Source organism: Sander lucioperca, chromosome 15, assembly GCF_008315115.2.
Source record: "Sander lucioperca isolate FBNREF2018 chromosome 15, SLUC_FBN_1.2, whole genome shotgun sequence".
NCBI lineage: Eukaryota > Metazoa > Chordata > Actinopteri > Perciformes > Percidae > Sander > Sander lucioperca.
In genome coordinates this window covers 12,929,719-12,951,185 of record NC_050187.1, presented here as the reverse complement: position 1 = coordinate 12,951,185, position 21,467 = coordinate 12,929,719, and the positions used below count along the sequence as shown (strand labels likewise).

The 21,467-nt window shown below is 39.8% G+C and overlaps 1 protein-coding gene across 5 annotated transcripts in view; it reads left to right on the top strand.

Moving 5' to 3' along the window:
- The first annotated feature begins 2,218 nt into the window (after window positions 1–2,218).
- Window positions 2,219–21,467, top strand: part of cdh23 (cadherin-related 23) — a 196,972-nt gene continuing 177,723 nt past the window's right edge. For 4 of the 5 annotated variants that reach the window (XR_004895229.1, XM_035992484.1, XM_031284265.2 and 1 more), the window contains exons 1-2: window positions 5,671–5,784; window positions 20,030–20,123. Coding sequence is in view for 4 of the 5 variants with exons in the window: in XM_035992484.1 (XP_035848377.1) it covers window positions 5,701–5,784; window positions 20,030–20,123 (178 nt within the window). In the remaining variant the exon portion in view is untranslated. Of the gene's footprint in view, window positions 2,361–3,665; window positions 3,715–5,670; window positions 5,785–20,029; window positions 20,124–21,467 lie in introns of those variants that run through there. The other variant, XM_035992483.1, reaches the window with a different exon arrangement.

Below are 21,467 nucleotides of genomic sequence, written 5' to 3'. Positions count from 1 at the left end.
CAGTTTCCCCAGTCTCAGTCATGCTACATGGCACACTTCCATTGTGTAATGTGTATCTGGGTGGTTTGCAAAGGTCATTCTCATGGTTCATTGCTGAAGCTATCTTTGAGACATGTTTTCCAGATCCAGACTGACTGTGCAGCCCAGTCTGCCCAGCCACAGACAGTGACAACCAAACTCTTCTTCTTACAGTCAGTAACTCCATCAGCTAGTTACCCCACACACACACACACACACACACACACACACACCCTCTCCCTCTCTCTCTCTCTCTCTCTCTCTCTCTCTCTCTCTCTCTCTTTCTCTCTCTCTACAAAAATGTACAACCATTTTAACATCAGGTGAGAAAACATTAAGAACTAATTAGGACATTGTACCAAAAATTCAACAATGGTGTGTTGTTTTTCCGAGCCTAATTTAAATGTTCATATAGAACATACAGTACATTTCCACTGAATGCTATCCTATGTTTTTCCTTCTCGGAAACTAAATGGCCCTGATCCACACAGAGCTCTTATCTTGCCTACCTCCTAATAAGGTGTGGCTGACACAGTAGGTCTTTTTAACAGCAATATTGGCATTTTCAAGCCCAGGTGTCTGGTGGTTCTGTTCTATTTTGGTGTCCCAGTAAGCCATAACAGTGAGCCAGCATTGAGCCAGGAAACTAAAGCAGCTATACACACCTGTGCTTTCCCCACTGTCATGTCAAAATGTCTTTAATGAAAATGGCCTGTTACGCCGAAATCAATATTCTAACAGTGCAAATACTCTTTGAACACAGTCTGTCTTGCTTCCCTTTTTCATCAGGAAGTTGATTCCCATGCAGCAACTTGGGGTGTGTTATTGAAGAATAACACAGGACACTTCTCTCTCTCAAGTCATCCCTCCATTGTTTTTTTCATCCTCTATATCATCTCTTGCCATCACAAATTTCTCTCACCAATAACCCTTCATCCTATAGAAGTGGCCTGACAAGAGCACAGCAGAGTTTCTAATGTGCATGAGCAGCTCTGTGGAGCAGACAGAAGACACACGCCTTCAGCAGAGAAGAATAAAGGAGAGCAATAATGGAACCCTGGTGCTGCTTGGCACGGTCCTGTAGTGAATCCCTTCAAAGGTGTTAGGTAACTGTCCCTAATAGGGGTGCGCATTAACCTAGGCCAGCAATTGTCTAGGTATTCACGACTGCCAAGGGAAGCTGCCGTGGCAGTGCCAGTGTAACAGGCTAAGCTTTCTTTACCCTCCTGTCCATTTTGGCACCAGCTTCTTCCAGATGACAGCTGGAAAGTCATTAGCAAACTACCACATTGCTCAAAACACAGAGGGACCTCTCTCACTGTGTGTGTAAAGATGCAACTGCTCGATGTCAGAAGGAGTTTCAGGGGACAAATACTTGCCTCTAAACAATATGGAAAATTAGCTATTTCTTCAGGTCCAGTCTAAGCATTCTAATCTTAACCCTCTGAGGGGGAAGCTAATCAATTTAAAGGCTGATGCAACATTTGCTAGTTATTTCAAAGGTGTGTTTCCCAGTAAAATAGTATTTGTGGGCATGTGCAACAAAGCCAAAAACTTAAAGACATTTTAATCAGTAAGAATTGGTTAACCTATACATTATTTTTTGGTCATATAAATCTTGCAGTCAAAAAAACTAATCAAACACCCAGATATACACTGAGATTTGTGTGTTTACTGCTATGCTGTAGCCTATCCAAAGTTTTTGGCACCGCCATTGAGTTTCAGAAAAATGTATCAAGGAACAAGAAGTCAGCAATTAAGCACTCTTTATCCACAATACAAGTGTGGACATAAAACAGCACATATTACAAGGGGACAAAAACAAAATGTTGCCATTTATATACATGGACATTCTGTAGGCTACTTTCACACTAAAATATTACTATCATGCTACAAGATGTGTGTAGTTTCAAGTGAGTCAGACTCGACCATTATGGATATTTAAATGAATTGTGTTGCTGTAGGAATCTCTAATTAAAATGTAACAGATTTTACAATCAGAAAAGAACAGCAGGCCTAAAGAAGAACAGGTGTCATCTAGATTTGATGCAAGACCAATTCACGGCAGATATGTTGACAAAAAAAAACATGTGTAGCTAATTTATAATATAATGGCTGTATTCTATATAAATTGTTTCAAGTCCTCGTTACAGTGTATGCTGGCTCTCAGGCATGATTTACTCTTACCTGGGCACCTAAATTAACCGCACAGCCATCATTAACGTTATCAGTTACACCTGTGCTTTTCCTGCAACAAGTCAAAATGGCTACCGTGAAACGGGTTAGTCATGTGGCGCAGTCACATGCTCACAACAACTTGGTAACCAACTGTAGAAAATAAGGTATGATGTTATACTTTTGGTGAAGATTGTAAGAAGTGGAAGGACGTCGCAGAAATACTGGCGTAGGAAGCAAAGCAGTAACGTTAAGCTAACAGGACTCAGAGTGAGGTTAGCCTTCATAAATGAGTAGCAAGGTAACTGACTTGTTGGCTACAACATTTAGCCAATATTTTTCACATAATAAAAGGGGGCGGCGAGTACAATGTCCATCCCTGCAGTTTACACTTTTAACTGGATAAGTTACCTTACTGTTATTTAGCTAAATAAAGATTTCCACAACCACCCAGTTGTATTGAAGTTTAACCTAACGTTAGTATGCAGTGGAGTAAAACAAATGACAGTGAAAAGTAACCTTACAGTACCATTAAGTAGGCTATGGCCTTTACTGCATATTCTATAGATCTATTCAGCCACCTACCCACCCACTCTCTCTTTAAAAACAAAACAAAATTCTAGCAGGGTATCCATCAATAGCAATGTCCCAACAAGAGATTACTTGGCAAGGGGCTTTCTGTCTTTCATAACTCCAGAGACACGGTCTTTGAACAACTGCAACCAGAAATGTGTGTAGGAGGAGAAAAATAATATTGTATTTCCCACTAGAATATAAAAATGTCAGCCAAGGCAAAGCTTGGTTAATACACCTCCTGTAGCAAAAAATACCACTCTCCTGCTAACAACATGTCAAATAAACATGTAAGTGTTGGTGCAAAGCACTTGGGCAAAAGTAATTAAAAACCAGATCTGTTGGCTACTAGCCTACTGTATGCCATTATTTGCCTTCACATTGAATTATTCTTGACATAATTAAAACTATTTGCCTCTGTGGGGCTTAAAACAAAACAGCTTCAAACTTCAATGCTATTTGAGAGGCACCTCAGTGCACAACTCCCCTAAACTGCAGTTAAGTAAAATATCCACCAGAGAGCAGCAAATATCACTTTAAATCATCATCATGCCCTGTGCATCATACATTTACAAGGAGGTTGGTAAGAGAGGAGAACTTGGGTTGACTTTGTGTGACTTAAAGTAACTAAATTTTCTGGCAATATATAATTATTGCATTACACTAAAATACAATATTCTACATTTTCCACAATATATCATTGCTGTTACTTGTACTTAAGTATATTGGCTACAGTGGCGCAAAACCTAAGTGATGAAAAAACATCAAGAAAAAACTGTTTCTGATCATTAAAAATGTATGCTCTGTAACGAAGAACAACAAAGTTTTTGTAACAAACCAGTTCAATTTTCTGAAAACTTCTTCTGTAGCAATGATGCATTTTTTGTTTGTGCTTTTAGCTGTACCACTTGCAACCTGGAAGAAAACAGTCATCAGAACAGCAGCATTGTGAGTAAAATATGTTGTTTCTGTTTACCTGTAAACAAAAGAAAATCTGTCAAGATTGCCTTCAAAAAGTTATGCGACAACCCGTCTGCTCCCTCACTCCACTACAGCATGCGTTCACTTCCACATTAGCACTTTGTCTTTCTTTAATATCTCCCTTTAGTGAGTCTCTCTCGTAGTGATGAAATTTGTAACATACAAGAAGTGAAGCGTCTGGTCCTCAGCAAGGGATCCCAAAGCTCATGAATGGTGGAGGTTCATTTCAGACCATTGGCCATGGAAGGAATGTCTTTCATATGTGTGAATGAACACCGAAGACAGGTGATATCAAGGCTTGAAAGTGAATGTGGATGCAATGCCATGAAGCTGTGATTTGGGTGGAAATAGCTTTTTAGCAACACATCCGCATTGCTGCGCTGCATGCAGATGTTGGTGCTGTAAAAGAAAAGAGGGTCCAAACCATGTTGAGGCATTTCTTCCCCTTATGTGTTACTACACTGTTATTGTGGAACACTGACATGACACCACTTGCAAATATTGAGTTAAAAAATCTCATTGTACTAAAGCTGTGCCCTGTGGCCACTAAGTTGCTATGCTAAAACAGCTGCCAGGGTATCTTGACAATAGTTTTCTTGTATTGTCTCTCGGTCATTTCTCCCTCAAGTCTGTCCAAAGACCTTAAACTGTGTTTAAGATGCTATAGACTATCGGCTTAAATCTCTCTGATAGAAATTACTGGCATAGACGAGCAGTCCAAGTTGTGGTTGTGGGGGAAATGTTTGTTAATCTAGTAGGGCTGCCACCTCTTAGTCGATTAGTCGACTAATCGGTCGTTTTGGTCTAAGTCGACTAAGATTTCTTTAGTTGATAAGTCATTTTTTATGCTTATTCATGCTTAATTACTCATTTCCAAGAAACTTATGGGCACATTTCTGGTAAACACAAGATTTAAAGTGGTGCTTTTGCAGGATTAATTGTGGAGAAACTCAGTTTTACAGATGGTTAATTAACTACATTTATATTGCGCTTTTCTAGTCTTAACCACCTCTCAAAGAGCACAGCTCTGTCGATTACATCAACTAATCGATTAATCGACAAAATCATATAAGTGTTAGTCAACTAAGAATGTCTTTAGTCGAGGACAGCCCTATAATCTAGTGTCAAATTTGACACTGAATCTGAAATCATGTATGCATACTGTTATGAAATACTGCCAGTGTTTAACATTCAAGTGGCTGTTTTATCCAGCTGGTAAACATTTTAAGCTGGGAGCTTAGATAGAAAGGATAAAAGATTTTGGCCATATCGCCCAGCCCTAATGTGGCCATTGCCTTTGTCATTCTTATTTTATACACTAGGTGATGCTATCACACTGGCTATTGCTCTTCAGATCTATAAACTCTGTGGTTAAATAATGGATTTTTAAATTTAATTTGTGTTTATATATTAGCTCCTAAGCTTATTTAGGAAGCTCATAAATAGAACTCTTTAATCTCAGGACAGCAGGACATTCACTAAATTCAGCCCTCTTCTGTGAAGCTTGCAAATATTGGTCAACACATTTTTCACTGACATAAATGCAGCAGGGCCATGCCTTATATTTGCTATCTGTAAAAAAAAAAAGGCTACACTTGTGTGTGTGTGTGTGTGTGTGTGTAATTGAGAAAAATAGATTCATCCAGCGACATTTGTAAACCTATGGGGCTTTACCTGTGAGTGCTGGAATTGTTGTGTAACCCTGGTTTAGGACGAGTTGGCATATGGGACATTATGTAGGAGCTCCACACAAGTGAAGGTTTATGTTTTGCAGCGGTAGCCTACTGCAAACTGAATACAGGAAAATTTAATTTGCATTGATCAGGGCGTCGGTTGTAATACAGTAACGCTAACGGGAGAAATATTAGAGAGAGAGAGAGAGAGAGAGAGAGAGAGAGAGAGAGAGAGAGAGAGAGAGAGAGAGAGAGAGAGAGGAAGAGGAAGAGGAAGAGGATGAGGATACCTGGTAACGCATCACAGCAGGACAGGCAATCGCACCTAAAGGCGCTCAGCCAGCGACGGACACGGACGAGGAAGGTAGGACAATATGATGACCTGATCATCCTGCTATGAGTTGATAGACACGAAGCAGTGTTAGTAGGATGACTGCGGCAGAGAATAGGTTTTCACACACAGGACAATGTTTTTCATCGTGTGTTTTAACATTTCCTATCTACGATAGTTGTGGATAGGCTAATTGTCGACTTTTACGCTCACTAATAGTTCTCTTACTTTGGCATATCGTTATGCGTCGTCTCCTGAATGTGCGCAACAAAGAGGACTTAGTAGAAGTAGTTAATTAAGTGATGTTTCGATGAGCTATCTGTCCAATGAGAAGATCGGTTAGGTTTTTGGGCAATACAATATTACTCTTTAAGTTATGTTGTCTTCTGTAATGGTCCACTCCAGCTGTTGCTGTTGTTTCATAACTGGTTATTTTATCAGCGCATTAAGCGGCCAGTAAACGTGAAGAAGTGTGCATGCCTGCGCAGAGGTGTCAGGTGTACACCGTTATCTCAGGTAGCCCTGGCAACTCAAGAGGTGCCTGCTGGGAAGCGCCTTGGTGCCCACTAATTTATTCATGTGTCACCTGAACGCGGCAGCGACAACGCCAGGTTAAAGGGAAACACCGCTCAATTTAAGGTCAGTATTTTCAGTATATATATATATATATATATATATCTCCAATTGCTCTTAAGTCTTCATGCAGGAATTTCTTGCTGGTGCAACAATGACATTGCAGATAATGCAAAGCAGTTTTACAGTATGACATTTTTCAGTTTTTTTTTTTACCTCCTGGCTCATACTTTATAGCCAGTGACAATGTTTTGCTTAAATGCTTAAATCACGATTTAATGCTAAAAGGTTTATTATTTAAAGTGCTAATATCAATAGGCCTGGATGATATTATGTGGATCGTGATGTTTACCATTACGAGGCAGGTTTACTGCATTTGGACAAACTGCTGGTTGACATAGCAAAAAGCTTTATAGTTTATCCAAACTTTAAATGCAAATGCACCTTAAATCATTATAGCAATCCTTCTAAAATTAGAAAATGTTTTACTATGACTTTTGTATATGTTCATCAGTAGTGCAATATATGACACTCTTTAGAGGGAAAAAGAGTGACCATTACAGTTTGAATGGTATGCATACAACATACTCGAGCAGAAATTCACAAATATTTCCCTGAATTTTTATTTTTTAAGGCTAATATTGTGTTGGTTCCAAACTATCAGATTATACAGTGCATATAATAATGGCTTAGGTGGGTTCTACAGAATCAGAATTATGACATAAAATGAGTGACCAAGCGTGTTCTATCTCTGAGGAAATGCTGTCACTACTCCTACTGAAATATGTTGCATGGCCATTTTGGCCTCAGTAATCCCAGGTTGTCGGTTCACTGTCATCCTCACTGTGGTCCACCAGTGTCTAAGTAGTGATGAGCTGCTATTGTCACCTCTGCTACAAAGTATACCTTAACTTATTTTTTAAATGATTAATAGTATATCATCTCACATTCAAAGAATCTAAAATATTATGTATGTGATAAAGTGGAGAGTAACTGCTGTTGTTCTTTATGCACTAAGAGGGGAAGCATGCCCCTTTCGGAGTGTCTGTCACTCTCCCTGAATTAATTCAGAATACGAGATGGAAGAAAAAAAAAATGTGAAAAGTGAAATGGAGAGTCCATATTTGACAGACACCTTGACTGACGGGCTCAAATGAAGCCCAATATGAGTGATAGAAGAATGAATTGCTGATACAGTGACTCTACTGGACTATCCTATAAGGTCTCAGACAGGGAGCCGAGCAAGGTGTGAGGACGTGAAAAATGGTAAACTCGAGGAAAAGGAAAGGGAGAGAATGCATTGTAGTTTTTGGAAAAGTGCTAGGTATTAAAATAAACCATCTAATTTTTTTCCCATGGTATTGATATCATTTTTGTAGCTTAGCCAATCTGTGGAAATTGTGAGTGGATCCATTGGGAACGGTTTGGCATTGATTACCAGGTGTGAAAGCATCTGAATAGTCTATATACATGCTCTTGAGTAACTATTGGGCGATGGTTCTCATGAATGGAATTTTTTCAAGTTTCTTTGCACACTTTGACATATTCAGGGTTGCAATTGACAGATTTTTTTTTTCTTATTGCAACCAAATTTATACAGTGGGGTATTTTTTGCTGACAGAATAATGCGCTGTTGTGGTTTCAGCACAGTGGTCTCTATGTGACAGCTTTTGACACAAAGCTCACAGACCTTAAATGTCAGTTTTGTGCTTTTTCCAGGCTGCTTTAGGTATGTCTGTACAACATTCTGAGTACTTGTGATTATGATCATTGCACACATCCGACCTTTCTCATTTCTAAACCTACCTCTGTGTGTGTGTGTGTGTGTGTGTGTGTGTGTGTGTGTGTGTGTGTTTTAATTAAATCAGCCAAGGCAGTTGGGCAAAACTGAAGAAAACAGGTTGGAGGGGAGGGCTGAGAAGATGATTTTGCTCAGCCAGTTGTATTACAGGTGAGCACGCTGCTGTCCTTATGGATGTGAAGCCGTGCTTTCCTAAATTTGTCATTTTGAAATTTGTCAAATTGAAACCTTTTTAGAGAATATGTTTGCTTAAATACTGTAGTAGTTGGTTGTAAACCCAACCATCCACAATAATCTTTTTGTAGTCTATTGCTACTAAGCCTCGTCTATCCTGTATTGATTCATTACTGTGTACGTGTGTAAAATTTCAATTTTCAAATTCCTTCATAATGGTTTCCATTATGAAGGAATTTGAAAATTGAAATTTTTTGAAGGAAGGATGGAGGCCTTTCATATCTCACTGTTAAAACATTGGGGATTCATATCTAAGCTGGTACAATTACCATTTTGTCATTTTCTCCTCTGCAAATAAACCATGCCATGTAAAACAAACAAAACTGCAGTTTAATGGCAGCTGTGTTGTGTGACAAATCCTCGATGTTGGCATTTACACATGGCATGCTGCCCTGAAGTGGGGCTGAAACAGCACAGAGAGAGGGAGGACGCGGTGGGGGGGAGACTAGGAGGGTGCAGTAAGACGGGAGGCAGAAGGCCTGAATGAGGAGAGAGGTGAAGTTTTGAGATGCAAAGGTCATCTGTGCTGGAGAGGAGCTCTAAATGGTGTGTTTTGATCTTTCAACCAGTCAGCTGTTGGCAGGGTAGAATGACTGTGCTCTAACAAAGAGAGAGACAAAAGGAGATGAATAGTCTCTTCAGGCTATCGGCTGCCCTCTGACACAGCTGTCTGTGTTTATGTTGTCTGATATACACTCAGCCCTCTGCTGGGACAACTTTGCCGGGCTCATTGCAGTGGATAATGGCCAAGTGAAAAGTAAGTCTGGCATTGAAATTTGGGGAAGAGGCAATCAGCTCACATTATGGAGGCGTTGAATTTGTTTACTGGCATAATGTTTGAGCGAGGAAGAAAGAAAAATTGCAGACTAGTGGAGAGTTGAGGCAAATAGACATTGACATATATAGTACACGATAACCGTCTAAAACGAGGGAACAGCATTAACAATACATCTCATTGTCTCATAAAAACTGTTAAAGGCATTGTGAAACTGAAAACATTGTGATTCATTAGAGTAAAAGTAGAGCAGAAGACAAGGGGCATGGCAGCGTATTGATCTGTGCTTTTTTTTATCTGTGGATGGATGAGAGGAAAAAGTCATGGAGTGTATAATTATGTTCTCACTACAATTTGTCCACAAAAACACTAAAAGTCTAAAATCAAAGAGCTAAGATTGTTATGTCAGTCTGCACTCAGGCAAAAAGGAGGTGGCAGCAGCAGCAGACATGGTTGCTTCCATCCTACACATCTTTTGTAGCATGTTTCTTTGGTTTTTGATGTTGTCTTGTTTTTTCACAGAAGTCCATTTTTGTTGTTTCTGTACACCATTTTATATTTAGTTTATTTTAATATAGCTGTAATCTGTTCTCTCAGTTCTCAACAACTGTTGTATAAACATTTTGTCAGAAACATTCTCATCATTATATTATATTATTATACTATAATAGCAAATTCTTTTATAATAAATCCATAAATGCAGCTTAACTGCTCCGTCACAATCTTGAAATTGAGCAGGACAAAAGGCAGAATGGAGGATCCCAGTGATCAGTGTTGTCTGTACATGTATGACAACATACAACATGGATGAGTCATATATGATACAAACTATTCTGATGTCAATGGGGAGCTCGTTCCACCATTGGGGAGCCCGGACAGCAAATGGACATGACTTTTTGTTGAGCGATAGCCAGGCAACTGAGTAGCAAGTCAATTGGCAATGGCAGAGCATAGTGGATGGGCTGGGATGTATGGTTTAACCATGTCAGCACGGTAGGCAAGTAGTGTCTCTAATCGTCTTTGAGGTAGCCAGTGCAGGGTGCGGAGGAGCAGGGTGAATTTGGGAGAACTTGGATAGGTTGAAGAGGCTGCTGCATTCTGGATGAGCTGCAGAGGTCAGATGGCCCATGCAGGCACACCAGCCAGGAGCCAGTTGCAGTTGTGTAGTCACGGACCAGAACCTGTGCTGGGTGAGGAACGGACGTATCCTCCTGATGTTAGAGATGTAGAGAATGAATCTGCAGGAGCGGTTTGTGGCAGTGAAGGACAGTTGGTCACCCAGTGTCAAGTTTAAAAAAAACTTTGTCTATCACATAAAAATAGAATATTGTTTTAGATTAGGTGCTCTCAAACAACATAAATAAAATACAATTCTTTTGCAGTCCGAGCCGGGGACACCACAGAGTTCTCAGTTGTATCAACAGTGGAAATGGAGCCAGGCAGGGTTGAACAATAATTCATTATTATCAATCATACATATAATTCTAAACCCTGAGATTTAAAATTGAGATTTCATGGCCCACAGTTCACGTCTCTTAAGGAATGCAGACATAACAAAATAATAAATAAATAAGAATTTGAACATTTATATTTTTGATTTTTGTTTTCTAAAATACTGCAATCATTTGAACCAATAAGATGAGCATAAATTGGGGTTTTTATTATGCAATTATCTACTTTAGCAAATATTACAATATACTCCATTGATATTAAGACAGTTCTTTAATGATTAGCGCATACATCTTGTATATATTGCTCTTTGGATGTTGAGATAGAGATCAAGTGAACATCAGCTATGGATGGCGCAAATTACTTTAGCGCCTGGTCTGATTTTGCAGTACATTATGACGTCTTTTTAAAGACCTTTTTGCCCAAGTATTGACTAATTTATCAGTCCCTCCAGGATTTTGCGATGTTGCGATCAATTCACAACAATTCACGCAAATTCAACCAATCACTTTGAATGGTGGTGCTACTTGCAATTTTGACCAATCACCGCAACCTTTCCGCAAACTTGACCAATAACAGCGGGGCTGCTGCTCAGCTCCCCCCGTGACTGACGCGCGCACACACAAACACACACGGTGGATGCAGGAAAAACCAGAGATGAGACGTACAGGATGACCTAAATTGAGGACAGCTACGCTCGTTATTGTAAGTGCAATGATAAATAAGTTAAAGTACTTTATCAGACCGTATGAATGTGTGTCCCAGGCCAGGATAGTAGTGATGTGCGATACCACTTAATTCCTATTCGATCCGATACCAAGTAATACCCAGGCTCGTATTGCCGATGCCGATACCAATACCAATACTTTTTACGTATTTTATTTGTAGTGTGATGTGACATCTAGTTTAAAGTAAAGTAAAAAAGTAGGCTGTAGGCTTACCAATTCCAAATTATAGCTGCATAATGACAAGACAATAAACTACTCTCATATTATTTAATTATAAAGAAAATCTCAGAGACTTGTACAGTAAAACAGGTTGAAAATTACACACAAATAAAAAAAATTGACTCTTAACCTTATATTAACCTATAACCTAATATTCCATATCCACTTTTTGCTGTTCTTTACAACACATGTAAATCAGGCACCCTTGAAAACCGTTAACTGAAATTGTTTTCACAAAACATTCAAAATACAGCCAGACATGACTCCTTTTGCAGTCAGCCATAGTCACTCTGCAGTCTGCAGTCTTCGTAGCGGGAAATTAAAGAAGGGCTGCTGCAGCGGCCGGCTCCGTCACAAAGCCGCAGTGCACACACAACTGACCGGCGGAAGGAGAAGTAGTACCTTCCCCTAACTGGATATAATTAGACTTTTGTGGTGACAAAAAGTTACTTATGATAACAAACATTCACTCCAAATTACTGAGTTACTGAATATCGATCTTTTTATATGAGAATCGATACTAGAGCAGGAGACGTTGGGATCGTAAATATCGATACTTTAGTATCGATCCGCACATCACTACAGGATAGGAAATTAACTAACAATGTAAAGATCTACAAGCCACTGACACATACTGTATGTTCAAATTTGATTGATTCAATAAATTATTTTTTTGTCTTAAATCCACCAGCCATTTTCATATTATACCAACATTTGCAGCATCCTGAGCCTTTTTGGTAAAGTTACTAGGAAAACTCAGCCCAGAGTAATTTTATTCTCCCCAAAACAAGTTTCCTTTTTATTTTTAAAGAACTATACAAAAAGAAATCGCAACATTTTTTTGCAACTTTCACGGTCTCTCGCAACTTCATTGCAACAAAAATACAAAAGACATCGCAACTTTTATCGCATTTTTTTACAAAAGCTCCCGCAAAATCAGGCATTTTGGGCCGCAACAATCTAAAAAAAAGGCCGCGAAATCCTGGAGGGGCTGATTTAATATTCATTGACACTGCAGTAGAGTACAGTAGCTGACTTTACAAGATAAAGTGTAATCAATATGTTGGCCCCATCATTGCACGATCAGTCTTTAATCAGTTTTTCCTATTGCAGACACAGCTCCTCAGCATCCACCTCACAAATGCAGTAGACTGTCTGTGTGTGTCTCAGTGTGCGGCACAGGAGGAGGCTTCTCCCCCACTATTTACTCAAGTGAACTCTAATCATCCCCATGTCACACACACACACACACACACACACACACACACACACACACACACACACACACACACACACACACACACACTGGTGTTGGTCAACACGACAGGGTGTGTATGAGTTCTGCCTGCTCAAGCGTTTTATGACAATGTGCTGTACTGTAATGTGGTGCCTTGCAGCGCTCCTATCTGTTCTGATAATTACCATCTCCCTACGTCCTGTGTAAGCTGCCCCTGTCTCTACCACAGTGTTTAGCTTTACTGTCAGCCCATACACGATCAAAGAAGTTGCAGGCAGCGTCTCCAGTGGAAGAATAGTTTGGCTTGGCATGTTTCCTAAAGTCCCCTACTTGTCACTGTTGTTTGCCTAGCAGGGATTTGATGATGATTTTATTGAGAGGAGGCTTCAGTTAAGTCATTTCTCTCACCCTCTATCCTTAAACCCTTGATTTGGATAAAGACCCCCCCCCCCCCCCCAGAAACCACAGAGGATGGATCCCTCGTGGATGGACAGACATGCAGTAGGTGTTTTGTGTACAGCTGTTCATGTCATGTTTTACAATTGATCAACATCTGAGTTATTTAATGATTTTAGGTAGATTTGCAAAAATGTGTTTGTAAAGATGGAGGACAACTCATATGGATCATATGGAGCCTTCTGTCTGAAAAGGTTGGTCCAAGTAAAATGTGCTAACCACTATGGTTGCAGGACTTGTGCGTCATTGTCCAGGAGGAGATATCATTGTTTACCTGTAAGACCTTGGCTACTAATTTGTTAAGAAAGAGAAAGCACTACATGCTCTGCAGTCCAAATGCCATCCCATTTAAATTGCACTTTTGTCATGTGAGTGAAGTTTGCTGAGAAAGGTTTTCAGAAACTCATGTCATGTTGGAGATGGAGAGATCAGAAGGGCAGGAAGGGAAGACATTAATCAGCTCATCAGAGCACTACCTCCCCTGCCTCCTCCCTGACAAAGCCAAATGTCTGCTAATCTGTGATCACTGTGCTAATGAGTGATGGCTTTTTCATGAGGGCCGAGGGTGGGCAGAAATCTGCCATTGATTTGCTGCGATAATTCAGATTTGGCTGCTGGCTGAGGCCCACCACTCCTCTGAGAAGAGTGCCTTTTCAGATTAAGGCAAGTCAGACACAATTGCCATGTAATCAATAATATTGAGTGCTGTAAGCCATGAGATACAGCCATGTGGGCAGGCAAGCCCCTCTAAAGAGAACACAGCGGGTCCAGATATTACTCTTCACTTTTCACTGCCTTAATCACACATTACTGTCAGATAAACTATAGGACCACAACTCATTAAATACACTTGGATCTCAGCCACCCTAAACTTTGCCCAGTGGGAGCTGTATGTGTTCCTAATCGGTCATTTCTAGGCTATTAAATAGCCTGCCTTTTAAATCTGGATTCACAGCAGGATCTTGGGCATGTCGGCAAGTATTGCAAGTGTAAACATTGAACTTGATTTAATGGACTCAAAATAGTCTGAGATTTTAAAGGCCTGATGCATAACTGTGAGAAACTGATGATTCATTAATCACAGGTGAATACTAACTCTTGCAAAAAAAAAGCCTTGAGGGAAGTCTTAGGCTATCCTACTATTTTTTAAGGAATATATAGATTTACTTTTTATTTCTCTTTGGTTACAGGAAAATAGTCATCTCGGACCCACACTTAACATGACAAAACAACAAATACATGGCCCACATAAGACATACAACAATACATTTGTTGTGTTGACATCAGGACACAAGAGACATAATTATCTGCCAAAGCTTAGCACAAAGAGAAACCGTTTGAAATGACTACAGAATACTTATACAAGTGGACAAGCCAAGTTGCGTAATGAATTAATAAAAGAAGAGACACAAGTCAATGTAGATTAGACCAAGAAGAGAGAAGTGAAAGGGAGACATGACTAAAACGAGTGAAAATAAAAGGAATACAGACAGAAAAAGGCAAGCTTGGGGAGAAAGAGAGACTGGTACAAGATGTTGTCATGGGTGAGCAGAAGATGAGCAGTGACTCTGACAGAGTGACAGAGGTGGTGAAGAAAGTGAGGGATTGATAGATGGTGACAGTATAGCCAATGGAGTGGGACAATGCCGCAGAAAGGCCCAGCTTGCATCGAGGACCACATACCGGCTTTGCCCTGTCCTCTGCAGTTTAATTGCCCCATGCATAAGTGACTGACTGCCCCATGCGTAACTGACTGTGCTTGATGCCATTCCTCCACCTTTTCTTAAAAGCAGTCTTTTATTTGAGTGTCAGATGTTGAACCTGCCATCCCTCCGAAATTGATTTGACAGATTGTTTTATTTATGAGCTAAAACCAGTCAAAGCCTGTTTTCTGTTTATTGATGCTACTGAAGTTTGTTTACATCAGTGAAGTTTCTAGTTAGACAGGCCTGTATTTTTAATTATGCTCATTTGAGCAGTACATAAAATGCTTATATTAAATGTCTTAGATTGACTCCTCCTTAAATTTATGTGGAGAATATTATGGGAAATTTGCTGCAATTTTAAGTATCGTTCCTAGAAAGTCTATTATCACTGAATTTGTTTTAAGTTATTTTTTTGAAGTAATTTTGAGTATGGAGGCCAGGGATAAGTCCAGTGTTCCTGGGGTGCTAATCAAGGTGTGATTACCACCTTCCCACTCTCCATCCGCCACATTGTTACAGAAGGGACTGCAGTGGTACATATGATGATGCCCCATAAACTGCGCATTGTATGGTCACACAATAGCCTGAGTCAGCCATGTATAAATATGTAAATTGTATTCCAAGTGGTACTAAAACATAACAATAGCACAATTAGGAATATGTTCACCTGAAGAGTAACAACATATTGGCATGTCAGGCATTTAGAGGGTCCGATCTCCCAAGTCACAAAAAACCTATTCTTCCCACTTAGCCCTCAGCGTATCTAACCATGCAGATAGTTTCAGTTTGATTTGCTGAGCTAAAGACATACAGTTCCTGCCACCACGACGAGTTTACTCTAGATAATCCTACTTTTTAACCTTCAATGCAAAGTACATTTCCAATACAACAGATACAGATATCTCAAAACCTGGGCCAAACTGAATGAATCTGCATGGTAAAATACCCAGGGGTAAGTTGGGAAATTGTTGTTTATTTGGGTGAACTGACCCTTAAAGTTAGGTAAACTTTGTGTGAGAAAACAGTGTTTCTCGCCCAAAAAAACAACTGGTCAGCAGGTTTAAAATGTTTTGTTTTTTGCAAGTGTGCAGAATGACAGAGATCAAAAGAGAGACAACAAACACCATAAATGAACCTGGTGCAATTCAATGATATACAGTAGAGTTACTTGGTGCTGAAAACAAATAATAAAATAATATAAAATGCATACAATATTAACAACATTAATACTTACTACTAACTCTCAGTGTGACTTTCTGGCTTTCTGTACGTTGCTTGCCCGCCGCCTAATCCTTCTGAGATGGACAGATGCCATCCCTCCGTCCCACACACTATGGATCAGGAGTACTTTATTTTATATGAAATTGGAAAAAATAAGACACACTTAGAGGTTAATCTGGCAAATTTTATGAGATCTGGCAACCTTGAGATATGTGGAAGAGAAATCAGAGCTGCATGAAACAATCTAATTAGGACAACCGCTGACTTCACTTTATTTAGGTGACAACCCGCTTGGATTTTATTTTTTTATTTTTTTTGTTTGTTGTTTTTCTTTTTTTGTAAGATTCTCTTGCTGTCATCATGTGTATATATGTCCTCTCTCACAACAAAGTTGACATGCATTGTCTTAGATTTACTCATTTATTTATTTTTTATTATTATTATTTATTTATCTATTTCTTGGGGTGGGAACTCTGTTCTGAGTGTTTCTGTGTATCTTTGTTCTGTTGTGAAAAAAGCTCAATAAACAAAGTAAAAAAAAATAAAAAAATAAAAAAAAATACTTACTACCAAACTAGGTTATAATCAAAAACCTTGCGGTTTGTAATTTGCTCAGAGCAGGGTCCTTTGCAGCTGCTTACTTTGCTTATGCCGTGGCCAGGCTATGACAGGAGCCCAGAGAGCACAATCCAGGTTACACATAAAGATCAGATAAGATAAAAGAGTGCTCTAGTGCATCGGTAACTTTGTGGGGGGGCTTTCTTTGTCAGAATGTTTAATATTGAATTCTCCTACATCCTGGTGAGACCAGAGAGCCGGCTGCTGCTGCAGGAGGACTGCGGCTGCCTCAGCTCTCTCAAACCCAACGTGTCTGTCTCAACCTGTATCCATCACTCATTTTCACCCGTTCGTCATCTCAGGAATGTCCTTTAGCATTTGGAGGAAGGATTAGGTGTGTGGGGGGGAGATGTAGTGGAGAGAGAGATCAGTTGTATTGCTGACAACTAGGTAAAGACCATACATGCAGCAACCACATCCCTACATTATATACTTGAACAGGGACATGAAAAATTATAGTGTAGTATACAACAGGTTTTTGGTACCATTACTCTAATTAAAGGCATCCGATTGGACCAGATCTTTCATAATGATGGATGTTTACAATGGCATCAGATGTTTTCTATCAGTTTGTGGACATTTGTGTTTCCCATAAGAAAAATCAATGTGGTTGGGTTAGCTCAGTTGGTAGAGCAGGTGCACATATTCAAAGAGGTTTATGCCTCAACACAGAGGTCCAGGGTTCGAGTCTGACCTGTGACGATTTCCTGCATGTCTTCCCCCTCTCTTTTCCCCTTTCATCATAGCTGTCCTATCCATTAAAGGCGGAAAAGCCCAAAAAGATAATCTTTAAAAAGAAAATCAATGGAGTATGGTATGATTTCTGTTTAGAATAGCAACTACAACTTTTTTAATGTGTGTTTTTATTCTGCAAAGGGGACTTTTTTTTAAAAACGGGAGACTTAAACGGCTTGTTCACTTCTCTGTGCAATTTTATAGAATTTCTTTTAGTGTGGAGAGCTGGAATGGGCTTTATTGATTGTCCTCATCCAGACTGATCACCTCTAACCGAGCATCAAAGAGGAACACAGGAAACACTGAGATTTAGCCATTAGGTCTTGTAGCTTGCAGTGTTGTAGTTACTGGATTTGATTAACTGCGTATTTGGCTATTCAAAGTGCTCCAGGGTGTCCAAGTCATGCTACCTCAGGTGTGTCTTTGATACAAACTGTAAGTAAATCATAGGATACAAAAGGAAGTGATTTGGCTTTGTCCAGGAAAGGACATACAGTATATTGTGTGTAATCTGTTTAGGCTGTTGTCATCAGCGTTCTATCTAGCTTCCCACTGAGTCAAGATAATACCCTCGACTAGAGGACCCCAACTGTATCGGAGAGGATAATGCGTGAGGAAAGGGTTTGAGAGGGGAGAAGAGGAATGAAGGTGTATAAGCAAAGAACAGTCCTTCCAGAAAAATGCGGCGTTTTTTTGTGATTGTTGCGGGCAAAAATCCTTGATTATGCGGCACGTTTTCTTAAAAAATGCGATGGAATATGCGGGATATTTATGCAATTTTATGCGATGAAATTGCGGGAACTTGCAAAAACTGCGGTTTCATCATGGCTTCATCGCGGGGTTTGCAGCTTTTCGATGATGTTCACGTCGCGTAATTACGTCACTTCATAACGTTCCCATGGCAACAGGGGAAAATGGCTGCTCTTGTGTGAAGTAAACGCAACATTTTTCAACTTTCTGCTAAGATATATGTGACTTTTTTGCAACGAAAATGCGGGGACTATGAAATCATGCAAGCCCCGCATATTTTGCGCGGAAATCGGCAATTTATGCGGCGAAAGTGCGCCGTATTTGAAAAAATGCGGCCCCCGCATAAATATGCAGACTTTGGCTGATTATGCATTGAATTATGCGATCGCATAATCGCGTTTTTTCTGGAGGGACTGTAAGAAGGAAGGGGAAAAAGTAAATGAGGAAGGAATGGGAAAAAAAGGAGCAGAGAAAGCCATGCAGGTTGCATTGTGAAAGTGAAATGCAATAATGCTGAGGAAACAAGAATCCAAATGAAAACAAATGTGCCAATTCAAACTGACATACATACACCGCTAATACACACACACACACACACACACACACACACACACACACACACACACACACACACACACACACACAGACAGATATACACAATAAGCAATGACAGCCTATTCTTTACCTTGCGTCTCTTTTTCACTCACCTGTAAATTTCAGCTGCTTTGTCTGAATTGATTCCACCACATACTGTGCATCTCTAACAGCACCACAGCGACAGGACAGCAAGCAGCAGCATTGTATTTTTTTGCATATCACACTGGTTTCTGTAGTTTATTCAGCTTTATTTTTGCCATCAGATTCCTGAAGGACAAGTGGGACCGTCTCTGAACATGAGTTTTACCATGAGCTGAAACACAGTGGGCTTTGGGGAGAAGGAGAATTTAGAATGATAGCCCTTCAAAATTAAATTGTCACTGAATGAGTTTGCTGAACAGTGAGGCCTTGCTGGGACAAGTGATGACAGTGTGGGTGAGGGAACAAATGAAATGAGCGGAGGGGGGGAACAGGAAGCCTCACGCAACAGAAGACCAATACACGATTTTGAACGTGTCGGCTCGGACGAGTGTACCTTTTTATCAGAATGTCTGTAAGTTTAAGATACAGACAGTCACTGATAAAGCTGGGTAGTTAATAAAGACATGTCTTTGCTGCTCTCTTTCCAGCAACATTGACGGGAAAAGCCTCTAAACAATCAGCCTGACCTTGAATACACTAACAAATAATTTAATTGCGCTCGCCACATGTTGAGTTCCATTATTTGTTATCAATTTTGCCCTTAAAATTGGTTCAGTGAAGTGGCGCCATGCACATTTTAAAAATTTTATTTACCCTTGGTTTTGTTTTCACCGCACAAGACTTTTGTTTTTGTCGATGCAACGTCGTGAGTATGATTAATAAAACAGTGTGTACTGTAATTGAGCCGTTGCTGTGAATTTGCCTTCATCAACACCCCACCGACTCAAGCAGACACACACACAAACACACACAGAAAGGAAACACCTGCTTGAAGCATGCCGTGCAGCAAATCTTTTTTCTGTCCCCTAATTACACTGATCACATGTCCTACTCACCTACACGGTAATCACCGAACATAAAAGGAGCTGAAATATCTCTGGACATTATGTGGCTAGGCTCAGAATGCAATGTGGATAATCAGCTAACCAAACAATTGTATGACTGTACAGTATTCTGTGTTTGTGTGTGCTCCACCAGGTGCAGGTGATGTCGTGGCGTGTGGGTTTAGGCGGCAGGATGACATTTGCCAAGCTCCTCCTTCCCTTTCTCATTTTCCACTCTTTCTGTGAAGGTGAGTCCTCCTTGACTTTTGTGTTAATTCATAATGATGCTGTATCATTTATACAATGACCATAAACTCCTGGTGCAGTCCATACCTTTCAGCGCACCAGTGTAGCTTCTCTGGCAAAAAGTAGAGAACAATTGTTTTACTCAGCAGCTATTTTTGTGAATACGTGCAACAGTGTGAATTTGAAGCTGAATAATTGAAGGAGTCAGCCAAACTTTCCTGAACAAGGGTTTAAAAATATCACTGTGGTATCAACATGTACTAACTATAAATCTACCTTTTGTTAGTCAAATAGAGGATTATGAATAAGTATGGTTTTTCTTATGTCTATCAGTGACTTGGTAAAATATAAATATTTCAGGCTACAGTAAGAGAAGCAAAGTTTTTTTTTGTTTTTTTTTTACAAAATCTCCTCCACTTCTTCCTCTGTTCTTCATTATTAACTGCCTGAAAGGATTTTTCCACACATGATTTATTCCCTTACCTTTTCTTGACTTGTACACCTTTTCCGTTCAGCCCTGTACATGGTCTATTTATTCTTTCACATTTTATCACTGTCATTTCTCACTCTTCACACACACCTTGTGTGTCTTGCATAATGTCTCACATTATTGTTCGACCTAAGAACTACGTTAAAGTATTTGCCTCCTTGAGAGAGAGAGAGACTTTATTTATCCCGAAGGAAATTAAGGTGTCCAATAGCTTATACACATCATACAAACACATAGGCACACAGACATATGACAACCACGCACACATACATACTACAAAAATACAAAGTAAGATATCAATAGTGTGCCCTTACAGTAAAGTTAGATTGTAGCATGTTTAAATGAGCGGTGTGGAAAAACTGCAGAAAGGACATTTCAGGAAGATGGTTTAACAAACTCTGAGTCTAACCGTGAACTCTGAGCTGATTTACCCCGAGATGGGAAACTCTGAGTTTTCAGTTCCAGAACAGCTGATTTGAGTTGGTTCAATCAACTCGGAGTAGGTTCACTCAGAGTTAAGCGCGTGCACCACCACTTTAAAAAGGCAGCATGAATGGAGCCATGATACTACGATTCACCATGGTAACAACCACAAATGGAAATACTCATGCGCACATACAGCGAGTTTGAACATATATTTCGTTAAAAAAGCAACACAGCATCTGCTGCAAAAGAGAGAATTTGCGTGGGACAAAATTGCTGCTAGAGTAAATGTGTATATTCCAATATAGTGTATTAATTTCATATTTAATCGTAAGTATAATATTACTGGTGAAATGGTATTGAACCTATAATCTATTTCATTTAGGTGCAATCCTGCGGGTGAAAAAGTCCTGGGCCTACTAATCCCATTCTG